This window comes from Bison bison, unplaced genomic scaffold (genome assembly GCF_000754665.1).
Source record: "Bison bison bison isolate TAMUID 2011002044 unplaced genomic scaffold, Bison_UMD1.0 scf7180017864325, whole genome shotgun sequence".
Classification (NCBI taxonomy): Eukaryota; Metazoa; Chordata; class Mammalia; order Artiodactyla; family Bovidae; genus Bison; species Bison bison.
The window spans coordinates 1,917,218-1,939,872 of NW_011494897.1; the positions used below are offsets into that span (position 1 = coordinate 1,917,218).

The 22,655-nt window shown below is 41.2% G+C and overlaps 1 protein-coding gene across 2 annotated transcripts in view; it reads left to right on the forward strand.

Annotated features, from left to right (window-relative positions):
* BPNT1 (3'(2'), 5'-bisphosphate nucleotidase 1) overlaps positions 1–11,082 on the forward strand; it is a 25,568-nt gene extending 14,486 nt beyond the window's left edge. Inside the window, exons 6-10 of one of the 2 annotated variants that reach the window (XM_010853266.1) lie at positions 580–671; positions 2,394–2,438; positions 6,975–7,172; positions 9,898–10,003; positions 10,483–11,082. In XM_010853266.1, the coding sequence (XP_010851568.1) occupies positions 580–671; positions 2,394–2,438; positions 6,975–7,172; positions 9,898–10,003; positions 10,483–10,631 (590 nt within the window). In that variant the 3' untranslated portion in view covers positions 10,632–11,082. The remainder of the gene's footprint in view (positions 1–579; positions 672–2,393; positions 2,439–6,974; positions 7,173–9,897; positions 10,004–10,482) is intronic. The other variant, XM_010853267.1, reaches the window with a different exon arrangement.
* The last annotated feature ends 11,573 nt before the right edge of the window (positions 11,083–22,655 follow it).

A 22,655-nucleotide genomic window follows, 5' to 3' on the forward strand; every position in this document is an offset into this window, starting at 1 on the left:
TTTTCACTCTCCTCTTTCACTTTTATCCAGAGGCTTTTTAGTTCCTCTTCACTTTCTGCCATAAGGGTGGTGTCATCTGCATATCTGAGGTTATTGATATTTCTCCCAGCAATCTTGATCCCAGCTTGTGCTTCTTCCAGCCCAGCGTTTCTCATGATGTACTCTGCATATAAGTTAAATAAGCAGGGTGACAATATACAGCCTTGACGTACTCCTTTTCCTATTTGGAACCAGTCTGTTGTTCCCACGTCCAGTTCTAATTGTTGCTTCCTGACCTGCATATAGGTTTCTCAAGAGGCAGGTCAGGTGGTCTGGTGTTCCCATCTCTTTAAGAGTTTTCCAGAGTTTATTGTGATCCACACAGTCAAAGGCTTTGGCCTAGTCAATAAAGCAGAAATAGATGTTTTTATGGAACTCTCTTGCTTTTTCCATGATCCAGCAGATGTTGGCAATTTGATCTCTGGTTGAATCACTGTAAATTCCTTACCTTTATTGCAAAAATAACTTGGGAGGCGTTGATGTGCTGCTAATGAGTCATAACATGAGTTATGTAATTGATATGAGTTTTCTTCTTTTTAGGTCTTCTTGACAATGTAACAGTACTTATTGGAATTGCTTATGAAGGAAAAGCCATAGCAGGAGTTATTAACCAGCCATATTACAACTACCAGGTATTACTCTTAAATGATACTGAAATATTTTTTCAGATAAATAATTATGGTGTTCTATGATTCTTAATGCTATCTAATCTAGTGGTTTCTAGCTTGGTTGCACCTGCAGTCTGGGGGAACTTTTCAAAGTAAGGATTCCCAGGTCACACCCCAGATGTACTGAGTCAGAACCTCTGGGGGTGATGATACCAGGAATATGTATGTATTTATGGGACTATACACAGACACACTGTATGTGTTGTATATGTTTTTTTACATATGCCTTATGATTCAAATCATAAGCAAAATTGGGAATTACTGATATGGTTCTTGATTAGCTTGGTCATTGAGGCACCTGATTTACAGGTGGTGCTTGAAGCACATTGAAGAAATGAACCATTTCAATCAAGAAAAGAGGCTAGCCATGTTGTTTTGCAGGTAATTCCACATAATGCCTAAATTATGGTCAGCATTAAATAAATATGCTCTTGCACTGTTTCCTCTTACTTTTTCTCTCTAATCTGCTTTGGCTTTCTACTGTACTCTCAAGAAATTGTCTTCTGTAGAACAAGAGGCTAATGTACTTCCAAATCAGGAATATTACCATTAGATCACATGAAATGTTAAAGGAAATTGTTGAAATAAAATACTTAAGGTATTTACATTAGTGTAACCTTGATGAAAGTGAAAGTGGAGAGTGAAAAATTTGGCTTAAAGCTCAACATTCAGAAAACGAAGATCATGGCATCTGGTCCCATCACTTCATGGGAAATAGATGGGGAAACAGTGTCAGACTTTATTTTTGGGGGCTCCAAAATCACTGCAGATGGTGACTGCAGCCATGAAATTAAAAGACGCTTACTTCTTGGAAGGAAAGTTATGGTCAACCTAGACAGCTTATTAAAAAGCAGAGACATTACTTTGCCAACAAAGGTCTGTCTAGTCAAGGCTATGGTTTTTCCAGTGGTCATGTATGGATGTGAGAGTTGGACTTTGAAGAAAGCTGAGTGCCGAAGAATTGATACTTTTGAACTGTGGTGTTGGAGAAGACTCTTGAGAGTCCCTTGGACTGCAGGGAGATCCAGCCAGTTCATTCTGAAGGAGATCAGCCCTGGATGTTCTTTGGAAGGAATGATGCTAAAGCTGAAACTCCAGGACTTTGGCCACCTCATGTGAAGAGTTGACTCATTGGAAAAGACTCTGATGCTGGGAGGGATTGGGGGCAGGAGGAAAAGGGGACAACAGAGGATGAGATGGCTGGATGGCATCACTGACTCGATGGACGTGAATCTGAGTGAACTCCGGGAGTTGGTGATGGACAGGGAGGCCTGGAGTGCTGCGATTCATGGGTTCACAAAGAGTCGGACACGACTGAGCGACTGAACTGAACTGAACTGAACCTTGATAGATCTTTAGAGAAAAAAGTAACTAGAACGGGGACTATTACTTCTGAATGTCCAAATTGAGTTAAGAGCAGGATTTCTACTTCTTAGATAACTTTGGGTTTTTCCTACTGTGTATATCATTATAACTTTTTTAGTTATAGTCGTGTGCTTCTTAAGAGTGTCATGTAAACTTTAAGGTAAGCTAATACTGTTCCTTAAAAGAGGGGCATTTAATTCATAGATAATATTGCAATGCATGGCACCTTTAAAAAAAAAAAAAGGTTTAAGTGCTTTGGAGTTACTAAAAATTTCCGTCATTTCTTTCTGAAGTTAGAATACTTGTATTCACTTTCCACAGAACAATGAAAATCAGAAGTTAAGGGAACCCAGGAATGACGCAAAGGTGAGAAAAATAGCTAGGCTTTTGGCTCCACTGGTAGGTAGAAAGAAGTAGGCAGCTTTGGTACCCCAGGAAGCCAGTGTCTGTGCCATCCCAGCTCATTTTCCCCTGTTCTGCTTCTGTCCTTTGTCACCTGTCCCTTTACCACCTTTCCTCTGTACACTCCCTTTCTCTTTGTCTCTTCCTTCTCTCTTGCTTATGCCTTAAAATTTGTTGCAACAAGGAGAAAAAGTCGCTCAGCTTTGTTGGTAGTTTTCAAGGCTGAATGTTCAACTGAAGATCTTCATCGTTTATCAAGAGCTTCCTGTGTACTGCCAGACTCAAGGATCTACATGCATTATCTCATTCTAAGATGCACCATCATTCTTTAAGGACACCTTCATCCCCATTCAAAAGATGAGGACACTGAGACAGATAACTTGCCCTGGTTGGTCACTGGCAGATCTGGGATCTAAACCACAGTCCGCAGTCTGTACTGCTCTCTTAGTCACATAAAGCACTTCTCACAATTCAGACTGCATTATTGCTTCTAACAGATACTGAAGCTGGGAAGCACTCTAATTAAAAGAGCATGGCAGAACCTACTGTATAGCATGGGGAACTCTACTCGATGCTCTGTGGTGACCTAAATGGGAAGGAAATCCAAAAGAAAGGGGATATATGTGTATGTAGAGCTGATTCACTTTGCCGTATAGCAGAAACTAACACAACATTGTAAAGCAGCTATCCTCAGATAAAAATTTTTAAAAGAAGAATTCTGAACAGGAAATAAAATTTAAAAAAAAAAGAGCATGGCAAAGTACAAAGAAACCCAGTCTGTCTGAACATCAGAGCTAGCTCCTTAACCATTATGAATCTTACTTGTCTCATCAGTAAGATGAAAGTGTTAGCCTTTACTACACCCAGACAGTTGGTGTGGCTACTCTGAATGGGAGAGATAGTGAGAGAGACTGAGAGATCAGGAGCTCAGAGGGAGGCTAGCCGGCTGCCTCGTGGGGTTTGCATTTACCTTGCCAGGGTGCCAAGAGTCCATGGTCCCGTCCTCTTTACCTTCGTGTTTATTTACACAGGGCGTGTGAGTTTTCTAGGGCCCAGAATACTCATATCCCCCTATTAAGTATGCTTTCCTTTCTTTTTCAGAATGACTGGAGAGCTGAATTAATAAGTAGGGGGTTTTTTTTAATGTTTTTATTTACTTATTTTTTTAATATTTTTAATTTTTTGGCCACACAACACGTGGGATCTTAGTTCCCCAACCAGGGATCTAACCCACGCCCCTTGCATTGGAAGCACGGATCTTGACCACTGGACCACCAGGGAGGTCCCCATGAATAGGTTTCTTAAGAGCATGAAGTTGGTCTCGGCAGTTGAGCTAAGTGTAATGAGTACCCGGAGCCTGTCAGTACTCTGAAAAGTCCAGCTTCTCCTAGGGTGTAGATGCTAGAGCAAACAGGAAAAGCAGGCGAGCATGCACTGAGCCCCAGTGCCTGTTCTTTGGTTCCTCTGTTTCCCCATTTGCAGAGTGCTCTCAGCACTTTGGAGGCCAGCCTCCTCGCCTGTAAAGAACCACCTCGCCAGTGACACGGCCCTCCCCCAGGCAGTCCGTCCATTTCCAGTGGCTGATGATTGGATAGGTGTAAAGGCCTGGCATTTCATCCCAGTTTGTGATATGTTCTCTACCGGGGTCCAGCCCCAGTTGGATCCAGGGATTCCCTCAGGAGGATGGCGTTGGCGATTAAAAGGATAGTTAAAAGGAGAAAGACACAAAGGCTTGACCTGACTGGTTTATGTGGGAAACTAATAAAGTTCGTGACACTGAACTTGCTCAGACCATGGAGGCCGCAGGCGCCCTCTCAAATCGCGGAAGGTGCCTCACCCTGGGCACCTTCTCAAGTGGGTCTTAGAAGCCTAGGCAAGTAAGTGGTCTCAGAGAGCCCCCACGCTCCAAGTCAGTCACCCTGAAGGAAGAACAGAGAAGAAAAGGAGGCAAGAACGACACGGGGAGACCAAGCTTTGAGCAAGGCCCATAGCTTTATTTTCAAAGGGAGCTTATATACCTTAAGTTGTGCATAGAGGATAACAGGGGGTGTAAAATCATGCAAAGTCAGCAGTCTTTGATCCTTATCGAAACCAGGCTTTCTTTTCTGCAAACTTATCATCGTATACAAATGCTTTAGGTGATTTACATCATCTTCTGGCCAGAAGGCCTGTTAACATTTTATGACTCTGATAAAGGTTTGTCAACCATAAGACTTATTTTGTCTAAGAGTAATTATTTTAAAGTTTGGCGCCATCCTCCGAAGGTGTTAGATAAAGTTGCATTCCTATAGGGCAAAGGTGCAGTGGGCTTACAACAAAGGAAAGAATTTATTACCTTGAGGGTCTAAAGTTGTTAACACCAAGGCCACTACTTATTTTTTCTATATACCAACTATATTAATTAATACACTTCCAAGGATACAATACAGGGGATGTGGAAACTTGGCGGCAAGCATTGGCTCAACAATGAAATCTTCTACTAGTTCTATTCTAACAATTTCTAACCCTCTGAGAGGCTCTATACTATTTGAATACCTTAAGCTTCCCATGCCTCTCGCAGTTGGGAGGCTGTAAACAATCGTATGCGTAGCTGTAGGAGTCCGGATAAACCTGTCAGGCAAGTTAGAGAGCCATCTGAGGGGTTTGGATTCAAACACTCCTATTATGCCCAGGAGGCTAATTAACTAGAGCTCTAAGTTGAATTCCTTTAGAGAAAGGTGGTCGGGGATAGCCCCCCGTTAATGTCAGAGGAGTTGGTGAAAGTCATAAAATAGTAAAACAGACAGATTCTGGTTTTGGGGTAGATGCTCAGGCAGATCCAGGGGGGCCCTTTGCATATCAGGCCTTTGCCTTTGCATATCAGGCCTCTCTGCATGACCTTTGTCATGGGTGGGAACTCCCGTGCTGGCTCCCGGCAGTTCTCCCCAGTTTGGTACAACCCTGAGGAGCCGTTCGGGCTCCAGAGCTCCCCCTGGGGTCGGCTGAAGCTGTGGTCGGGTCTGCATCATAGCTCAATTTCTCCCTCTGCCCACTCACACCACCTCCCCTCCTTTGCACAGTGTGGATCCCAAGGGCACTCCTTCATAAACACCCTTCTTAACTCAGAGCCCGCTTCCCAGGGAATCCAACCCTGCAACACAAGCGTCTTTCACTGTAACAGCACCCAGAGTACTGCTCTAGGGTAAACAAAATGATGTGTGTGAAAGCATTTTGACAAGTACACTGAGGTAGATAGTCTAGTTCAGTGATAACAGATACTGGCTTTGAACACAGAGGAGCCTCAGTTTGATTATGATCTCCCTAGAGTCCTTGGAGAAGGAAACGGCAACCCACTCCAATATTCTTGCCTGGAAAATTCCATGGACAGAGGAGCCTGGTAGGCTACAGTCCATGGGGTCACAAAGAGCTGGACATGAGCAACTTCACTATACTCCATACTATAGAGTCCTTGGTCAGGTTACTGAATGATTCCAAAACTCATTTTCCTCATCTGTAAAATAAGGATGATAATGCCTACTACATGGGACTGTTCTGAGGATTAAATGAGATAATACATGTAAAGCTCTTAGTATGGTGCCTGGTACATGTTTAGTATTCAGTAAAAATACATGTCTGTATATCCACTCTATTGCTATAGTGATATTTCGATGACTTTGTGTTAACCATTATAGGCTTCAGGTTTAGCTTCCTCGAAATACAGGTTATGTTTTTCTATGCAAAGTCTATCGTTATAATAATGTGGTTGAAAATTCTTTGAGCTCTGCAAAGGAAAATACAGATTCTGGGATTGCATTGTCATTGTCGTTTTACCACCATAATTGTCAGTAAAATTTTTTAACCCTGACCCCATTATCCACGGCCATTTTTCAGCATTAGCTTCTTCAGTCACTTTGTCTCTGTAGCAGCCAAATGTATTATCACCGTTTCCTGTTCCCATAGTAATGTGATCCCTGTTGTTCCTTGGACAATGAAAAGTAATCAATACATGATATTTCATTTCCTGGGAATTTATGTACCTTTTGCAAAACAGCTCTTTGCAAATACAATAATGAGGCCGTTGGATAATTCTAAGAGGACCAGGAATCAGTATGTGATATTGCCTTTCCTGAAGACTCCAGGCAATAACCAGAAGTTTCTTTCCACACTTTTTTTTTTCTTTCCATACTTTTGAAGTCCAGTGATTATTATTATTATTTTGGCTGTGCTGCATGTCTTGCAGGATCTCAGTTCCACAACCAGATGTAGAAACTGGACCATGGCAATGAAACCCAGATCCTAGCCACTAAGCCACAAGGGAACTCCCAATTATCAACCAAAACAACAATGAGAATAATCAGTTGATCCTCTCAGGAAAATTTCTTTGTTGATGATACTGTTTTGTACTTTATAACATTACCATTTTTTAAATCATGCTCCTAATATAACTACATGTTGTATTTATAATGAGCCTTTTTCTCTAAGTGATGACAAGCTTTGCTGTTGTTCCATCTGTTTACACAGGCAGGACCAGATGCTGTGCTGGGGAGAACTATCTGGGGAGTTTTGGGTTTAGGTGCCTTTGGGTTTCAGCTGAAAGAAGCGCCCGCCGGCAAACACATCATCACAACAACCCGGTCCCATAACAGCCAGTTGGTTACGGACTGCATCACTGCTATGAACCCTGATGATGTGCTGAGAGTAGGAGGAGCAGGAAATAAGGTATGAAAATGTATCCATCATCTCCTCTGAAATGCAACTGAATCATTGAAAGAAATAACTGAGCTTTTACAAAATGTGAAATCAGAGTTTGGGAGAAGAGAAGAAAGATCGTTATCTGCCATTAAAGACACATTTCAGCAACATTTGATTTTTTTTTTTAATGTTGTGGTTCAAGCCTTTTTTAACCTAAGAGAGTTCAGTGATAATATAAGTCATTTGCATAAGGCCCCATGCCTGTTGCCAGTCTTTATTTTCTCAAGGACCCTCTTGGATTACTTCCTAGATCTTCTACAGACTCTAAGGATGGGCCTGCCTGCCCCTCCCTGGATGCCTCCCCCATTCATTCATTTAGGCCCACATCCTGAAAACATGGTGAAATGAAACACAGTTTGATCTCCATCCCTGATCTCCTCTCATCTGATTGCCCCTTGGTTATCATCATGATGACATCCTTCAGGTGTCTCAAATTCAGCATCCCCAGTTGGAGCACATCCTCTCTCTACCAGCACCCAGATGTGTTCCACTCGCTACTTCCTATCTGCTTAATGGCATCGCCATTTTCCTAACTCTTCTAGCCAGACACCTGAAAGTCATCGTATCCTCCTTCCTTCCTCACATCCTATCAATCTGATCCTACTTACGGATCTTTTTAATTCTCCTCTAAAGTCTCGTCTGTCTCAACTGCCAGTGCCCTAGTTGAAACCTATCATCGTCCCGCATCCAAACTCTATGGCAGCTTCCAAAGTGGTTCCCCGTTCAAGGCCATGTCCTCACAGTGCCACTAGAGCAATGAAAACACACAACTTATCATGGCACTCCCCTGCACCACATCCCTGGGTGATTCCACCTCACAGCAGCTGAGAATGGGATGTAAATGCCTCTATATCCTGACACCCAAATGCCCCCAAGCATGTGTTTTTCCCACTTGTGTGTCAAGGGCGACAAATGATAAATATTTATTGAACTGAATGGAATTCATTTCTCCTCCCTTATCCTTTGGAAGTGGGCTTCCCTGGTGGCTCAGATGGTAAAGAATCTGCCTGCAATGCGGGAGACCTGGGTTCAGTCCCTGGGTTGGAAAGATCCCCTGGAGGATGGCATGGCAACCCCCTCCATTATTCTTGCCTGGAGAATCCCCATGGACAGAGGAGCCTGGCAGACTACCGTCCATAGGGTCACAAAGAGTTGGACACGACATGAGCGACTTTGTAAGCAACTAAGCACACACACCCTTTGGAAGCAATAATCAGCTATTTCTAGATTTTCCAAAAGCATTTGCTTGTAAGAGGGTGAAAACTGGAAGTAACAGTATTTTGAAAAAAAAAATTTTAAACATCTCAAAGTAAAAATATATTCCTGGTATTCCCTGAAATATGATTTCTCTTTACTCCTTTTGTAACTACAAAACCCATTACCTCTTTTATTCCCAAGGGGTACCATTCCCCATTGGAACAAAGTCCCCATCCTGCACAATCCCCCACCTCTTTTTCTTCTATGAAAAGACTTTGTTGGGCAGTTCTTAACTTTTTTGCGTCGAGGACTTCTTTGAAAATCTAACAAAAGTTATAACTAGCCCCTCCTCTCAAAAAGTATTCCTGGCACAGTTCTTGGCACATAATAAAGACTTGACACAGATTTCCTCAAAGAAAAAGGTTTTACTCAGAAGTCTACAGCAAGGTTTAATGGTTTGAAGGTGTTCTTGAATACAGTAATCCTAAAAGGAATACCTGGTTACCTTGTGTTCACTGAGGTTCTCCTCATTCTCCTGGGCTGGTCTTTTCATCTCAATATTTGCATTCTGAATTTTATAGTACTAATTGTTTCACAGTGTAACCAAAAAATAAGCCAAGTGGCTAATGAGGGGCTGATAGCAAGTTTATGTTTAGAGTCACACAGTTTCTATTGGCAACCTTATTTTTATATGAATATAACAGATGTTAGTAATATGAGTCTTTTAAAATTCACACTTTGGTAGCAGAAACAGTAACAGATAAGATTCTAAAACATGGCTTCCCAGGAGGCTCAGTGGTAAAGAATCCACCTGCAATGCAGGAGACCCAGGAGGTGCAGGCCCGATTCTTGGGTTGGGAAGATCCCCTGGAGAAAGAAATGGCAACCCACTCCAGTATTCTTGCCTGGAAAATTCCATGTTCAGAGGAGCCCGGTGGGTTGCAGTCCATGGAGTCAAAAAGAGTCAGACATGACTGAGCATACACACACACATGATTCCTAAACAAAGACTTACGAAACTGCTTGTTGGATTAGTCAGCATCACACATCTATTAGAACTTATCACAACTTATACATTACTGTGCTGGCTGATATTTCTGTCTTCTTTACATAATAATGGTCAAATTTTTGCAAGACTAAAAAACTTTACTTTTTCTACAACAAAATATATATAGCTTTCACAATAAAAAGAAAAACAAACACCATAAAAAAGGGAAAACTTTATTTTCCTAACTTGGAATATGAAGAGGCTGCAGATATCCTCCTTATAGCTTATTTGACTACTTCCCCCCCTCCTCAGATCACTGTATAATTACACATGTCTTCTGTATGTTTCTTCATAATACTCATGTCATTTATACCTGCTGAAGGCTTTAACCTAAGTCGAATCTGATTGAGGAATCGAAATGCTTGAGAAAAAAAAACTAGCAGTTTCCCTTTATTGGTACCTCAGTCATTTCATGGTCAAGGGATTATTACTCTCTTAACCTTACAGATAATTCAGCTGATTGAAGGCAAAGCCTCTGCTTATGTATTTGCAAGTCCAGGATGCAAGAAGTGGGACACCTGTGCTCCAGAAGTCATTTTACATGCTGTCGGAGGTTAGTCCATTTTATTTGGGGGGAATTATACAGTTTTCATATTATGCTAAAAAATTATACAGGTTTTATACAGTTTTCTATTATGCTGGGACATAATATTTCAGTAGTATTACTTTACCTAGACTCTTAAAATGTAAATGATAGAAGGAAAGTTAGAGGTTATACAGTCCAACCCCTGCATCGTATAGGTAAGAAAGTAGATTTCCAGCAAACTCATTCTTGAGTTGGGGAAATAAGATCCCACATGTTGCACAGTAAGGACAAAAAAAAAAAAAAAAATTATTTTAATCAAGGTGGAAAAAATAATGATAGCCTTTAGTTAGTCTTAAACTGCAAGTGAAATTAACACTTAAGCTTTGTGGTCCCTTCTCATGTTCCTTATTTTATCCAACATTCATTGTATATTATTACATAGGGAAGCAAGAAACACTTAGATGATCTGATCAGTCATTGACATTGTATTGATGTTTTTTCCACAGGCAAGTTAACCGATATCCATGGAAATGCCCTTCAGTATAACAAGGAAGTGAAGCACATGAACTCGGCCGGAGTCCTGGCCACACTGAGGAATTATGACTATTATGCAAGTCGAGTCCCCCAGTCTGTTAAAAATGCCCTTGTTCCTTGAAGGGAAATCTTGTCAACTCAGCCAAGGAGAAGGACTTGGTTCTCAAAAATAATACATTTTAAAATTAACTGAATGGAATTTGAGCTCCACTTTTACTTCATTGTTGATCACCAGTTTACATTTGATTACTTAGGAGTAGAAAATAGAATTTTTAAATGTCTTGATAAATCAATCACCCAGACCAATTTTGACATCTGGAAAATTTGCAAAGTCACTCCGTGTCACATTTCTTTTCCTCCTTTTATTTGGAGCAGTGAAAGAAAAGTTCATTTCCAATTCGCTGTCCTGATCCATTGCTGAATCAACATTCCTATTTTGTAAACAGATTTCTCTAGGGCATAGAACCAGTTGTTACCTGAATCTCATTCTTGTCTTTCAGTGTAATGTAAAAAGTTTCCCTACTCCCATCCTGAATACATTAAAATGTCATTGTATATGTTGAAGAAACAGATTTTGGAGAAATGTTTCTTTATAATTATTTACTTTGAGCTCTCTCTCTTATTCACCAGCTTTTTTTGTCTCAAGTTATTTGAAAATGATATATTTTCTACTGTGGGCATTACTTTAATCTTACAGCATCATAATGCAACCTAACTGTGGAAAATTAGGTAATTGACCCTATTCCTTCCAAAGGGAGATTATAATATATGCTATCAAAATTATTTGGACATTCTGCCTACGTTTTTATTTTTTAAGTCTCTGTCCCATGCTTTTAAATAATTTTTCTGTTATTGGATTAAGCGATTGGTTTAACTTAATCATCCCCTAACCCACTACATGTCAAAATTACCTGGGAAGCTTTTCAAAAAATATGAATTCACAGCCCAGTGATTTTGATTCTTTGTTGTTATCCTGCATAATACTTTAATATGAGTGAAAATTTTACACTTAACTCTATATTTCCAAAATAAGATCATTAACACATTTGAACAGGGTATATCCATATGATGATAATAATATTTGGCTTACCCTAACAGTTTTAACTGCATATTTCCAATATTTCTTACAGAAACTAAATTTTTATTCACTGTTTTTTCATTTTATATTTTACTGGAGTATAGTTGATTTACAACATTGTATTAATTTCAGGTGTACCACAAACCCATTCAACTATACATATACATACCTTGGCTTTCTCTGGTGTCTCCGATGGTAAAATATCTGCCTGCAATGCAGGAGACCTCGATCTGTGGGTTGGGAAGATCCCCTGGAGAAGGGAATGGCAACCCACTCCAGTATTCTTGCCTAGAGAATTCCATGGACAGAGGAGCTTGGCAAGCTACAGTCCTTGGGGTCCCAGAGTCAGACAAGACTGAGAGACTGACACGCATACACACACATACATATGTAGATTCTTTTCCATATAGGTTATTACAGAGTATAGAGTTCCCTGTGCTATAGAGTAGGTCCTTGTTGGTTATCTATCTTATATATAGTAGTGTGTGTATGTTAATTACAAGATCCTAATTTGTAACATATCTCCCATCCCATGTTTCCCCTTGGGTAATCATGTTCAATTCAGTTCAATCAAACTGAACTGAATGTCTATCGAGTTGGTGATGCCATCCAACCATCTCATCTTCTATCGCCCCCTTCTCCTCCTGCCTTCAATCTTTCCCAGTGTCTGGATCTTTTCCAGTGAGTCAGTTCTTTGCATCATGTGGCAAAAGTATTGGAGCTTAAGCTTCAGCATTAGTCTTGCCAATGAATATTCAGGACTGACTTCCTTTAGGATTGACTGGTTTGATCTCCTGGCAGTCCAAGGGACTCTCAAGAGTTTTCTCCAACACCATAGTTCAAAAGCATCAATTCTTCAGCGCTCAGCTTTCTTTATAGTCCAACTCTCACATCATACATGACTACTGGAAAAACCATAGCTTTGACTAGTTGGACCTTTGTTGGCAAAGTAATGTCTCTGCTCTTTAATACTCCACCTAGGTTGGTCATAGCTTTTCTTCCAAGAAGCAAGTGTCTTTTAATTTCATGGCTGCAATCACCATCTGCAGTGATTTTGGAGACCAAGAAAATAAAGTCTCTCGCTGTTTCCATTGTTTCCCCATCTATTTGCCATGAAGTGATGGGACCAGATGCCATGATCTTAGTTTTTTTGAATGTTGAATTTTAAGCCAGCTTTTTCACTTTCCTCTTTCACTTTCGTCAAGAGGCTCTTTAATTCCTCTTCACTTTCTGCCATAAGGGTGGTGTCATCTGCATATCTTAGGGTGATTGATATTTCTCCCAGCAATCTCGGCAATGTCGATTCCAACTTGTGCTTCATCCAGCCTGGCATTTCGCATGGTGTACTCTGCATTCTAAAGGAGATCAGTCCTGGGTGTTCTTTGGAAGGAATGATGCTAAAGCTGAAACTCCAGTACTTTGGCCACCTCATGCGAAGAGTTAACTCATTGGAAAAGACTCTGATGCTGGGAGGGATTGGGGGCAGGAGGAGAAGGGGACGACAGAGGATGAGATGGCTGGATGGCATCACCGACTTGATAGACGTGAATCTGAGTGAACTCCGGGAGTTGATGATGGACAGGGAGGCCTGGCTTGCTGCAATTCATGGGGTCGCAAAGAGTCAGACACGACTGAGCGACTGAACTGAACTGAACTGAACTGAACTGAAGCAGGGTGACAGTATATAGCCTTGACGTACTCCTTTCCCAATTTGGAACCAGTCTGTTGTTCCGTGTCCAGTTTTAACTGTTGCTTCTTGACCTGCATACAGGTTTTGCAGGAGTCAGGTAAAGTGGTCTGGTATTCCCATCTCTAAGAATTTTCCACAGTTTGTTGTGATCCACACAAAGGCTTTAGTGTAGTTCATGAAGCAGAAGTAGACGTTCTTCTGGAATGAGTTTGTGATTCTGTGTATTTTAAGATGGGGACTCAGCAGTCACTTGAAGATAGTGCTCACTGGAGAAGATGACAGAGAAGGCAATGGCAACCCACTCCAGTACTCTTGCCTGGAAAATCCCATGGACGGAGGAGCCTGGTAGGCTGCAGTCCATGGGGTCGCTGAGTCGGACATGACTGAGCGACTTCACTTTCACTTTTCACTTTCATGCACTGGAGAAGGAAATGGCAACCCACTCCAGTGTTCTTGCCTGGAGAATCCCAGGGACGGGGGAGCCTGGTGGGCTGCCGTCTATGGGGTCACACAGAGTCAGACACGCTTGAAGTGACTTAGCAGCAGCAGCAACAGAGAAGATGATGGAGTACTGTTTCCCAGGACAGCCACAGTCGAGCAGGAAGAAGTCTTAGTGGCTTTGACACCATTGGCCCCTGCCCCTTACAATGAACTCTTCTCACTATCCTGCTTTTCCTCTTCTCCCTGCTTGCCACTCCTACTCAGTCTCCTTTCTTGGTTTCTCTTTGTCTCCCCTTCCATGATTGTCTGTATTCACCATGATTCTGTCCTAGGTTCTCTCCAGATGGTCTAATCCACAAATAATGACTTCATTGATGGGTCTTTTACCTAGAATTCCAATTTCTGTATCTAGTTTAGAATAATCAAACTCTAGATTTCTGTACCCAGAATTCTGCTTTGATGTTTTGCAGGTGTCTCTGAATTGTCATGTGTGAAAACTCTTAATTCTTGCCGGTGTGTACTACACTGTGCTTAGTCACTCAGTCATGACTGACCCTTTGCGACCCCATGGACTGAAGCCCACCAGGCTTCTCTGTCCATGGGATTTTCCAGGCAAGAGTACTGGAATGGGTTGCCATGCCTTCCTCCAGGGGATCTTCTCAATCCAAGGACCGAACTCAGGTCTCCCACACTACAGGCAGATTCTTGCCTACTCCTCTTTATTTTACAAATGCCCATGTTGATCCTGATAACTGGCCATGTTTGGCAATTACCTCTTTCTAAGAACAGAGTTCTCTATCTAAAAACACTGAACTAAACCTAATTAAAAAAAAATCTAAATGCAATGTGAGAATAACTCTGAAGAAATTTTCTATAGGCTCCTGTATAAAAACTTGAGTTATCCAGGTGGTGTATTTGGAAGTCTGCATCCTCTCTTCACTCCCATTGCTTCTATATTAATTTACACACTCATACTCCTTTATTTCTTCCTTGAATCACTGCAGCGTCTTCCTGACTAGTCTTCCTTTCTACACTGTTATTCCCCTCCAACCCATCTATCACTGGCCCCAGGTTCACTTTTTAAAAAAATAAAATCCATTAATACCACTCACTTCCTCAGAAATCTTGTATTGCTTGCTATTGCCTTTAGGATAAAATGCAAGTTAATTATAATGACATGAACCCCTCTTTTTTGGCATGCAGCATGTGGGATTTTAGTTTCCTGACCAGGGATCAAACCAGGCACCTGCTGCACTGGAAGCATGGAGTCTTAACCACGGGGCCACCAGGGAAATCCTGACATATGAGCCTCTTGATGTGACAGCTTCTTCCTTCTCTGGGTTCACCTCTGATTACCAACTTAACACTGCAGCCACACTCAACCATTTAAAGTTCCCGCATGTTTTCTCTCACCTTGGCCTCTATTTATTCCACCATTCATTTAGTCAACAAATATTTTTTGAGGAACTTGCCTGGTGGTCCGGTGGTTAAGACTCTGCTCTTCCAAACGCAGGCAGCAGATGTGAGCACCTGCTGTATGTTAGGCATGGCTCTCGGTATTGAACATTTCAACAGTGGATGTAAGTCTGTTTGTTGAGCCATGGTCTTGTAAAGCAATGACAGAGATAATATTATATATAATATGATACAGATAAGAAGGAAATGAAATTATTTTAGATGGTGGAAAATGGCTAAACAGGAAACCAAGGAGGAAGAAGAGCTGGGAAGCAGCTGGGGCCGGGAGGGGGCCAGGAAGAAGATACCCTGTAGATAGAGTGGGGATGTCTTCTCCGAGGAGTGATGTCTGAGCTGAAAACTGGATGGAGAGAGGTTAACAATATCAAGAGCTGGGTTTACTAATGTGAATAATTGTCTCTGAGGAGAGAAATAAAAAAACAAAAATGTAAAGAAAGCCAGAGTAGGCTGAAGTAAGGTGAACGAAAGAAAAAGTGTTAAAAGTGAGATTGGTGAGGCAGGCAGGGGCCACGTCGTTAAAAGCAAAAGAAATAAATAAATAAAAGCTTTTTTTTTTGAGGCGGGTGGGGGTGTGGGTATTCCCTGGCAGTCCAGTTGGTTAGGACCCCAGTTAGTTAGAATACTGTGGAGGGCCTGGATTCAATCCCTGGTCGGTAAACTAAAATTCTGCAAGCCAAATGGCACAGCCAAAAAACAGATAAAAGCTCTTATTTTAAAAAAATTTTAATTTTAAGGGTTGAAGTGAAATGAGAGTGACTACTAGAAGGTACAGATATTTCAAGTTTAGAAGATAATAGTATTGAAATACTCCTTTACCTTAAAAATTTTGTCCAAAGGGAATTGTAATGGGGAAAAAAGTGGATTTCTCATGTATTTGGAGAGAGATTGATGGACATTCTACTTCAATCTATTAAATTCTTAGTGATGACTATGATATTGGAAAGGGAAATGAAGCAAAGAGAACTCATCATTTCTAGCAATCAATTTACTGGAACCACTTGGTGAACTTTTCCCAAAAGTACGACAGCCTAACAGCATCTAAAGGGAAGAAATATCTGCCAAAGAACATGATGCTGTTGGTTTTATTAATGTTCGATAAAGAGAAAGGGTGATCACAATAGTAATTTTCATAAATTGGTAATGATGCTGGAACAGTTTCCACACCAATGGTAGCTGCAGCCTTTATGCCCTTCTCAGTCGCCTCCAGATAGAATTCGTGCAGGATTTTAGATACCATGGTGCCTGAGGAGTTGGTGTCCCACTGACTGAAGGGGTCCACCATTCCCAAGTCTCCCAGAAAGCCCTTGAGGCCCCAGTTCTTTTCCAGTTTCAACTGAAGTTAAGTACAAATCCACATCACTCTTGTCCATATTCTGTGAGCTTGCCCAGGCTGTTACTTTCTCAGTGGTGAGTTTATCCTCAAGCTTCTGCAGACAATTTACTCCATTTGGCAGCAGCCAAGTCATGCTTGGCTCAGCACGATCGATGAAGCTCGGATCAGCAAAATGATGCTTGCTTTGTATGGTATTTCCGGAATCTTGGCTTACACATCCTTTAGGAAGGTGAAATTAAAGGACTTGCTTTGTTTTATCCTCTGCATGGATTTGCTCACATCCTTGTTCAGCTAAGATTCTCCCCCTTCCGTGTTTTCTTTATCAAGGTCCTGGTTGCACTGCCCTTTGAAATAGACTGTATCCCACCAGAGCCAGGATGGCAGAGTGAAGCCTTAGAAAATGGGTCCTTGATACTTTTTCATTTGTTTGTTTTTCACCCAGGAATTAATCTTATTACTTTCTTCTGCAGTATTTACGACAGCAGATTCCATGCTGACTAGGTAAAATTTCTTAACAGTATCCAAGTACTCCTGAAGAAATTGATACATCATTTCTCCATAGAGACTGTTGGTGATGTTCAATTAAACATGAACTGGGTTTCTTTAATTTGTGGGTTTCTTTAATTCAGTCAGAGGCTTTTGAAAACGGAGATGCACATTTCCTAACTTTTTAGCATCATCTATTGTAGCTCTAAGTCTTGTGTTCATTAAAGCACTTCATTTTGAATGCAGTGTTTTCTGAAGCCTCTACACAGAGCTGGCCTCAGGCTGATGAGATACTGATGGGGAAGGGAAAACATTGTCCTCTTTTGACTTTTTGAACTTATGAAACAGATAATATGCAAATTGGGCATTTGCTTCACTGAGTCATGTGCTAGCATTTTCAAACTGAAGACCTATTATGCTTATAATTTTTTAATCTATATTTTCTTCACATCAAGCTTTCCTTTTCCATGAATTATTGAACTGCAGAATTTTTACCTGTAAGTATTTTAAAATAAAATATTCCTTTTAAACTTGAAAACACTAAGGATATTTTCAGTCCACATGAGCTTTCTAGTAGAACTTTCACAGCAGTTGTGAAGAAAAATAAGTTATCCATAATCACCATTTTCTTTTTTAGTATCTGCTAAATCTGGCACATATAAATGACAACTTTTGTAGACAACTTTTATAATTATGGTTTTCTCTGCACTGCCTTCTATAAGAGGCATAGCCAAGAGGAGAGAACTGCTACTGATGCCAAAAATCTTGACTGTCTGTGCACCAATGCTGAAAAGAAATATGGAGACAGAATTTTGGAGGAATGAGAAAAATGGATTCTATCTTTGCCTGGCAAGGGGGAATACACAGCAGGCAAGTGCCTTGCTTTTTTTTTTTCTTTTGCAAAGTTTCAAAATGGCCACTGCCAGCATCAGGCAAGTCAGTAATTGGGTCTGGTGTCCCCGAAGTTATCAGACCTGATCTTCTTTCTGAAATTGCAGAATGCTCCCAGAGAGTGTAGGGGGAGAAGAAAGCCAGGTGCAGAGTACAATTCATACGGAGTCAGAAAGTAATCAGCTTTGTTTGGCCTTGTGAAGGGTGAATCCAGCCACAAGTGTTTGTCAGTAGCAACAGCTAAAGAATAGCCAGGATTACTTAACTGTTTCAGGCCTGTTTATGTTGTTTCCCCGGCCTGTTCATTGTTTCCTTATTTTCTTTGTATATCAGAAAATCAAAGTCTCATTTTCATTTAAGAAAAGTTTCACCTCTATTTTTGCTGCAGTAATCTTAGCAATACAATCATGTACATGATTTTAAAAATCTGTATACAGTAAGATGGTGAAAAAATTTTAAACTTTTGTTGACTTAAAAAAATGTACAACGTGAGAGTTGCAAGTGAAGTTTTATCTGGGGCAAAATGAAGACTGCAGCCCAGAAGACAGCGCCTCAGATAGCTCCGAGAAGCTGCTCCAAAGAGGCAGGAGGGAAGGTCAGTGTATACGTGATTTTGGTGAAGGAACAGTACATGTAGTCAAGCACACGTTTTTTTTGTAGAAGGTTACTGCTAGTTATAAAGAACAGTCGTCACCAGGACAGATATTAGTGCTTTTCTAGATATGAGGAGATACAAGAATTGGGTTCATAGAATCGGCTTCTGAAAATACCTAACTATCTGAAGACCTGTCCTGCCTGCTTTTCCCAGAGCACAAAGTGCCTCGTTTCTGCTCTCCACCCCGAACTCCTACCAGGGAGTGTTGAAGGTCAGCAGCTGCACATAATTTAATCCCTGTAGAGGTAGATGGCAAATGCCCATGGCAAGTACCAATTTGTAGTTTATACTTTGTAATAGTTAGCCGAGGCAATGGCACCCCACTCCAGTACTCTTGCCTGGAAAATCCCATGGACAGAGGAGCCTGGTGGGCTGTGGTCCATGGGGTCTCTAGGAGTCGGACACGACTGAGCAACTTCACTTTCACTTTTCGCTTTCATGCATTGGAGAAGGAAATGGCAACCCACTCCAGTGTTCTTGCCTGGAGAGTCCCGGGGACGGCGGAGCGGGGTGGGCTGCTGTTTCTGGGGTCACACAGAGTCCGACACGACTGAAGCGACTTAGCAGTCTCCAAAGATTGCCCATTTATTAATTTCCTAGAACTGTTTTCAGACATGACCACACACCAGGAGGCTTAAAGCAACTGAAATTTATTCTCTCACAGTTCTGGAGGTCAGAAGTCAAAAATCAAGGTTTGGCAGAGTTGGTTCCTTTTGAAAGTTCTGAAGGAAGCCATTCCATACCTCTCTTTCACTCCTGGACATTTACAGTAATCCTTGGCATCCCTTAGCTTGTAGCTGCATCACTCTGATGTCTGCATCTGTCTTTCCCCCCATGAGTCATCTCCCTCTCCTTTCTAGGATGATGTCATCACGAGATTCTTAACTTTATTGCACATGAAAAGGCTCTATTTTCAAATAGTTACATTTACAGGTACTGGAAACTTGGACATATCCTTTCCAGGAAGCACAAGTCCACCCAGTACAGTCCCCTGTGAGCCACACCTCCTGGCAGTCATGCTTTTTGTATAGTCAGCCCCCTCTTTTGAATCTGTGAGGGCCCTGTGACTCATCGGTCACCAGTCTAGCGCCACAGAAGTGATGCTGTGTGACTCCCGAAGATAGATCAGAAGACTTGCTGTCTTCACCTTGGTCATTTTAAAAAATTTTATTTATTCTTATTTTTGGCTGTGCTGGGTCTTCATTGCTGAAAGTCTTTTCTTTAGTTGGGCAAGCATGGGCTTCTCATTGTGGTGATTTCTCTTATTGCAGAGCATGGGCTCTAGGACACATGGTCTCAGTAGTTGTGGCTCCCAGGCTTAGTTGTGGAATCTTCCTGGATCAGGGATCAAACCTGTGTCCCCTGCGTTGGTAGGTGGATTCTTTTCCATTGATCCAACAAAAAGCTCCCATGTTGGTCTTTCTGAACCTCCACTCTTGGGGCATCTAGCCACTACTTATAAAGTCTTACTGCCCTACCTGAGGTATAGCATGGAAAGGATCTGAGAAAATGTGGAGAGTAAGCAGAGCTTAGGCTTCCAGACTTCCCATTCCAAGCACCAAGTGAGAGTTATATTGTAATTTCACAGATGGCGCTAGGGGTAAAGAACCTGTCTACCAATGCAGGAGACCTAAGAGACACGGGTTCCATCCCTGGGTCAGAAAGATCCCCCGGAGGAGGGCATGGCAACCCACTCCAGTATTCTTGCCTGGAGAACCCCATGTACAGAGGGGCCTGGCAGGCCACGGTCCGTAGGGTCGCAGAGTCAGACACAACTGAAGCAACTTAGCACACCTGCAAACAATCTCCAGTTAAATAGCACCAAATGACCGCACCCAAATCCCTAACCCACAACAATAGGTGATGAAACAGTGGTATTGCTTTAAGCCACTAAATATTATGGTGGTTTGTTAATAGCAAGAGATAAACAGAAAAAGGTACTTTGAATTTCTATTTTTTTCTATTGAAAATAAATAAATAAATCACATATTAAAATAAGGAGATCAATAAGTTACATAAATTTAATTATAAAGAACCAGCTTCTAAATAAAGCATCAAGAATCCTGTTAGGTAAGGAACTAGTTTAAATTATTCCTCTTCCAGTTCTTAAAAAACCATATATGCACTTTACATATAACTCATGTTTTTAGTTTGTAAGTCTTCATGTGTGTTATTAGGTGGGTTATTGAGCAAGCATGGTGTATTATAGATTACTTTACACACATTTATCCACTCATCCATTCACTTCCAAACTTAAAAAATGTTGACTAAACAATACATTCAAGTTACTGTAGTATGTGTTGAAACATTTTATGGTCCCCTCTCTATAAGACAGTTTGAGACTATCTCTGTATTTAATTCTGGTCTATTAGCACAACTATGTTTTCTTCATCATACAGTAAATATTTTTCCTCTTGGCTTTGATTCTAATTTTTTAGCTCAGCCCAGGTGGCACCAGTGCTAAAGAATCTGCCTGCCAATTCAGGCCATGTAAGAGGCTCAGGTTCAATCCCTGGGTCGGAGAGCAAGGCAACCGACTCTGGTATTCTTTCCTGGAAAATTCCATGGACTGAGGAGCCCGGTGGGCTACAGTCCATGGGGCTGCAGTCAGACATGACTTAGCAACTGAATATACACGTAGCTTCTCTCTTGGTGTCACCTTTTACATTCTTATTATCTGTTTTCCTCAATTAAAATGGTGTTTTTATCATGTTTCTCAATGAGGAATTGAAGGATTTACTCCTCAGAACAAGATGAGGCAATGTAAGTAAATAAGTATGCTTTAAACTTGGTTGAGGTTCATGACATTGTACAGGAGACAGGGATCAAGACCATCCCCATGGAAAAGAAATGCAAAAAAGCAAAATGACTGTCTGAGAAGGCCTTACAAATAGCTGAGAAAAGAAGAGAAGTGAAAAGCAAAGGAAAAAAGGAAAGATATACCCATTTGAATGCGAGTTCCAAAGAATAACAAGGAGAGATAAGAAAGCCTTCCTCAGCGATCAATGCAAAGAAATAGAGGAAAACAACAGAATGGGAAAGACTAGAGATCTCTTCAAGAAAATTAGAGATACCAAGGGAACATTTCATGCAAAGATGGGCTCGATAAAGGACAGAAATGGTATGGACCTAACAGAAGCAGAAGATATTAAGAGGTGGCAAGAATACACAGAAGAACTGTACAAGAAAGATCTTCACAACCAAGATAATCACGATGGTGTGATCACTGACCTAGAGCCAGACATTCTGGCATGTGAAGTCAAATGGGCCTTAGAAAGCATCACTACGAACAAAGTTAGTGGAGGTGATGAAATTCCAGTTGAGCCATTTCAAATCCTGAAAGATGATGCTGTGAAAGTGCTGCACTCAATATGCCAGCAAATTTGGAAAACTCAGCAGTGGCCACAGGACTGGAAGAGGTCAGTTTTCATTCCAATCCCAAAGAAAGGCAATGCCAAAGAATGCTCAAACTACCGCACAATTGCACTCATCTCACACGCTAGTAAAGTAATGCTCAAAATTCTCCAAGCCAGGCTTCAGCAATATGTGAACTGTGAACTTCCAGATGTTCAAGCTGGTTTTAGAAAAGGCAGAGGAATCAGAGATCAAATGGCCAACATCTGCTGGATCATGGAAAAAGCAAGAGAGTTTCAGAAAACATCTATTTCTGCTTTATTGACTATGCCAAAGCCTTTGACTGTGTGGATCACAAGAAACTGTGGAAAATTCTGAAAGAGATGGGAATACTAGACCACCGACCTGTGTCTTGAGAAACCTGTATGCAGGTCAGGAAGCAACAGTTAGAACTGGATATGGAACAACAGACTGATTCCAAATAGGAAAAGGAGTATGTCAAGGCTGTATACTGTCACCCTTGCTTATTTAACTTCTATGCAGAGTACATCATGAGAAACGCTGTGCTGAAGAAGCACAAGCTGGAATCAAGATTGCCGGGAGAAATATCAATAACCTCAGATATGCAGATGACACCACCCTTATGGCAGAAAGTGAAGAGGAACTAAAAAGCCTCTTGATGAAAATGAAAGAGGAGAGTGAAAAAGTTGGCTTAAAGCTCAACATTAAGAAAATGAAGAT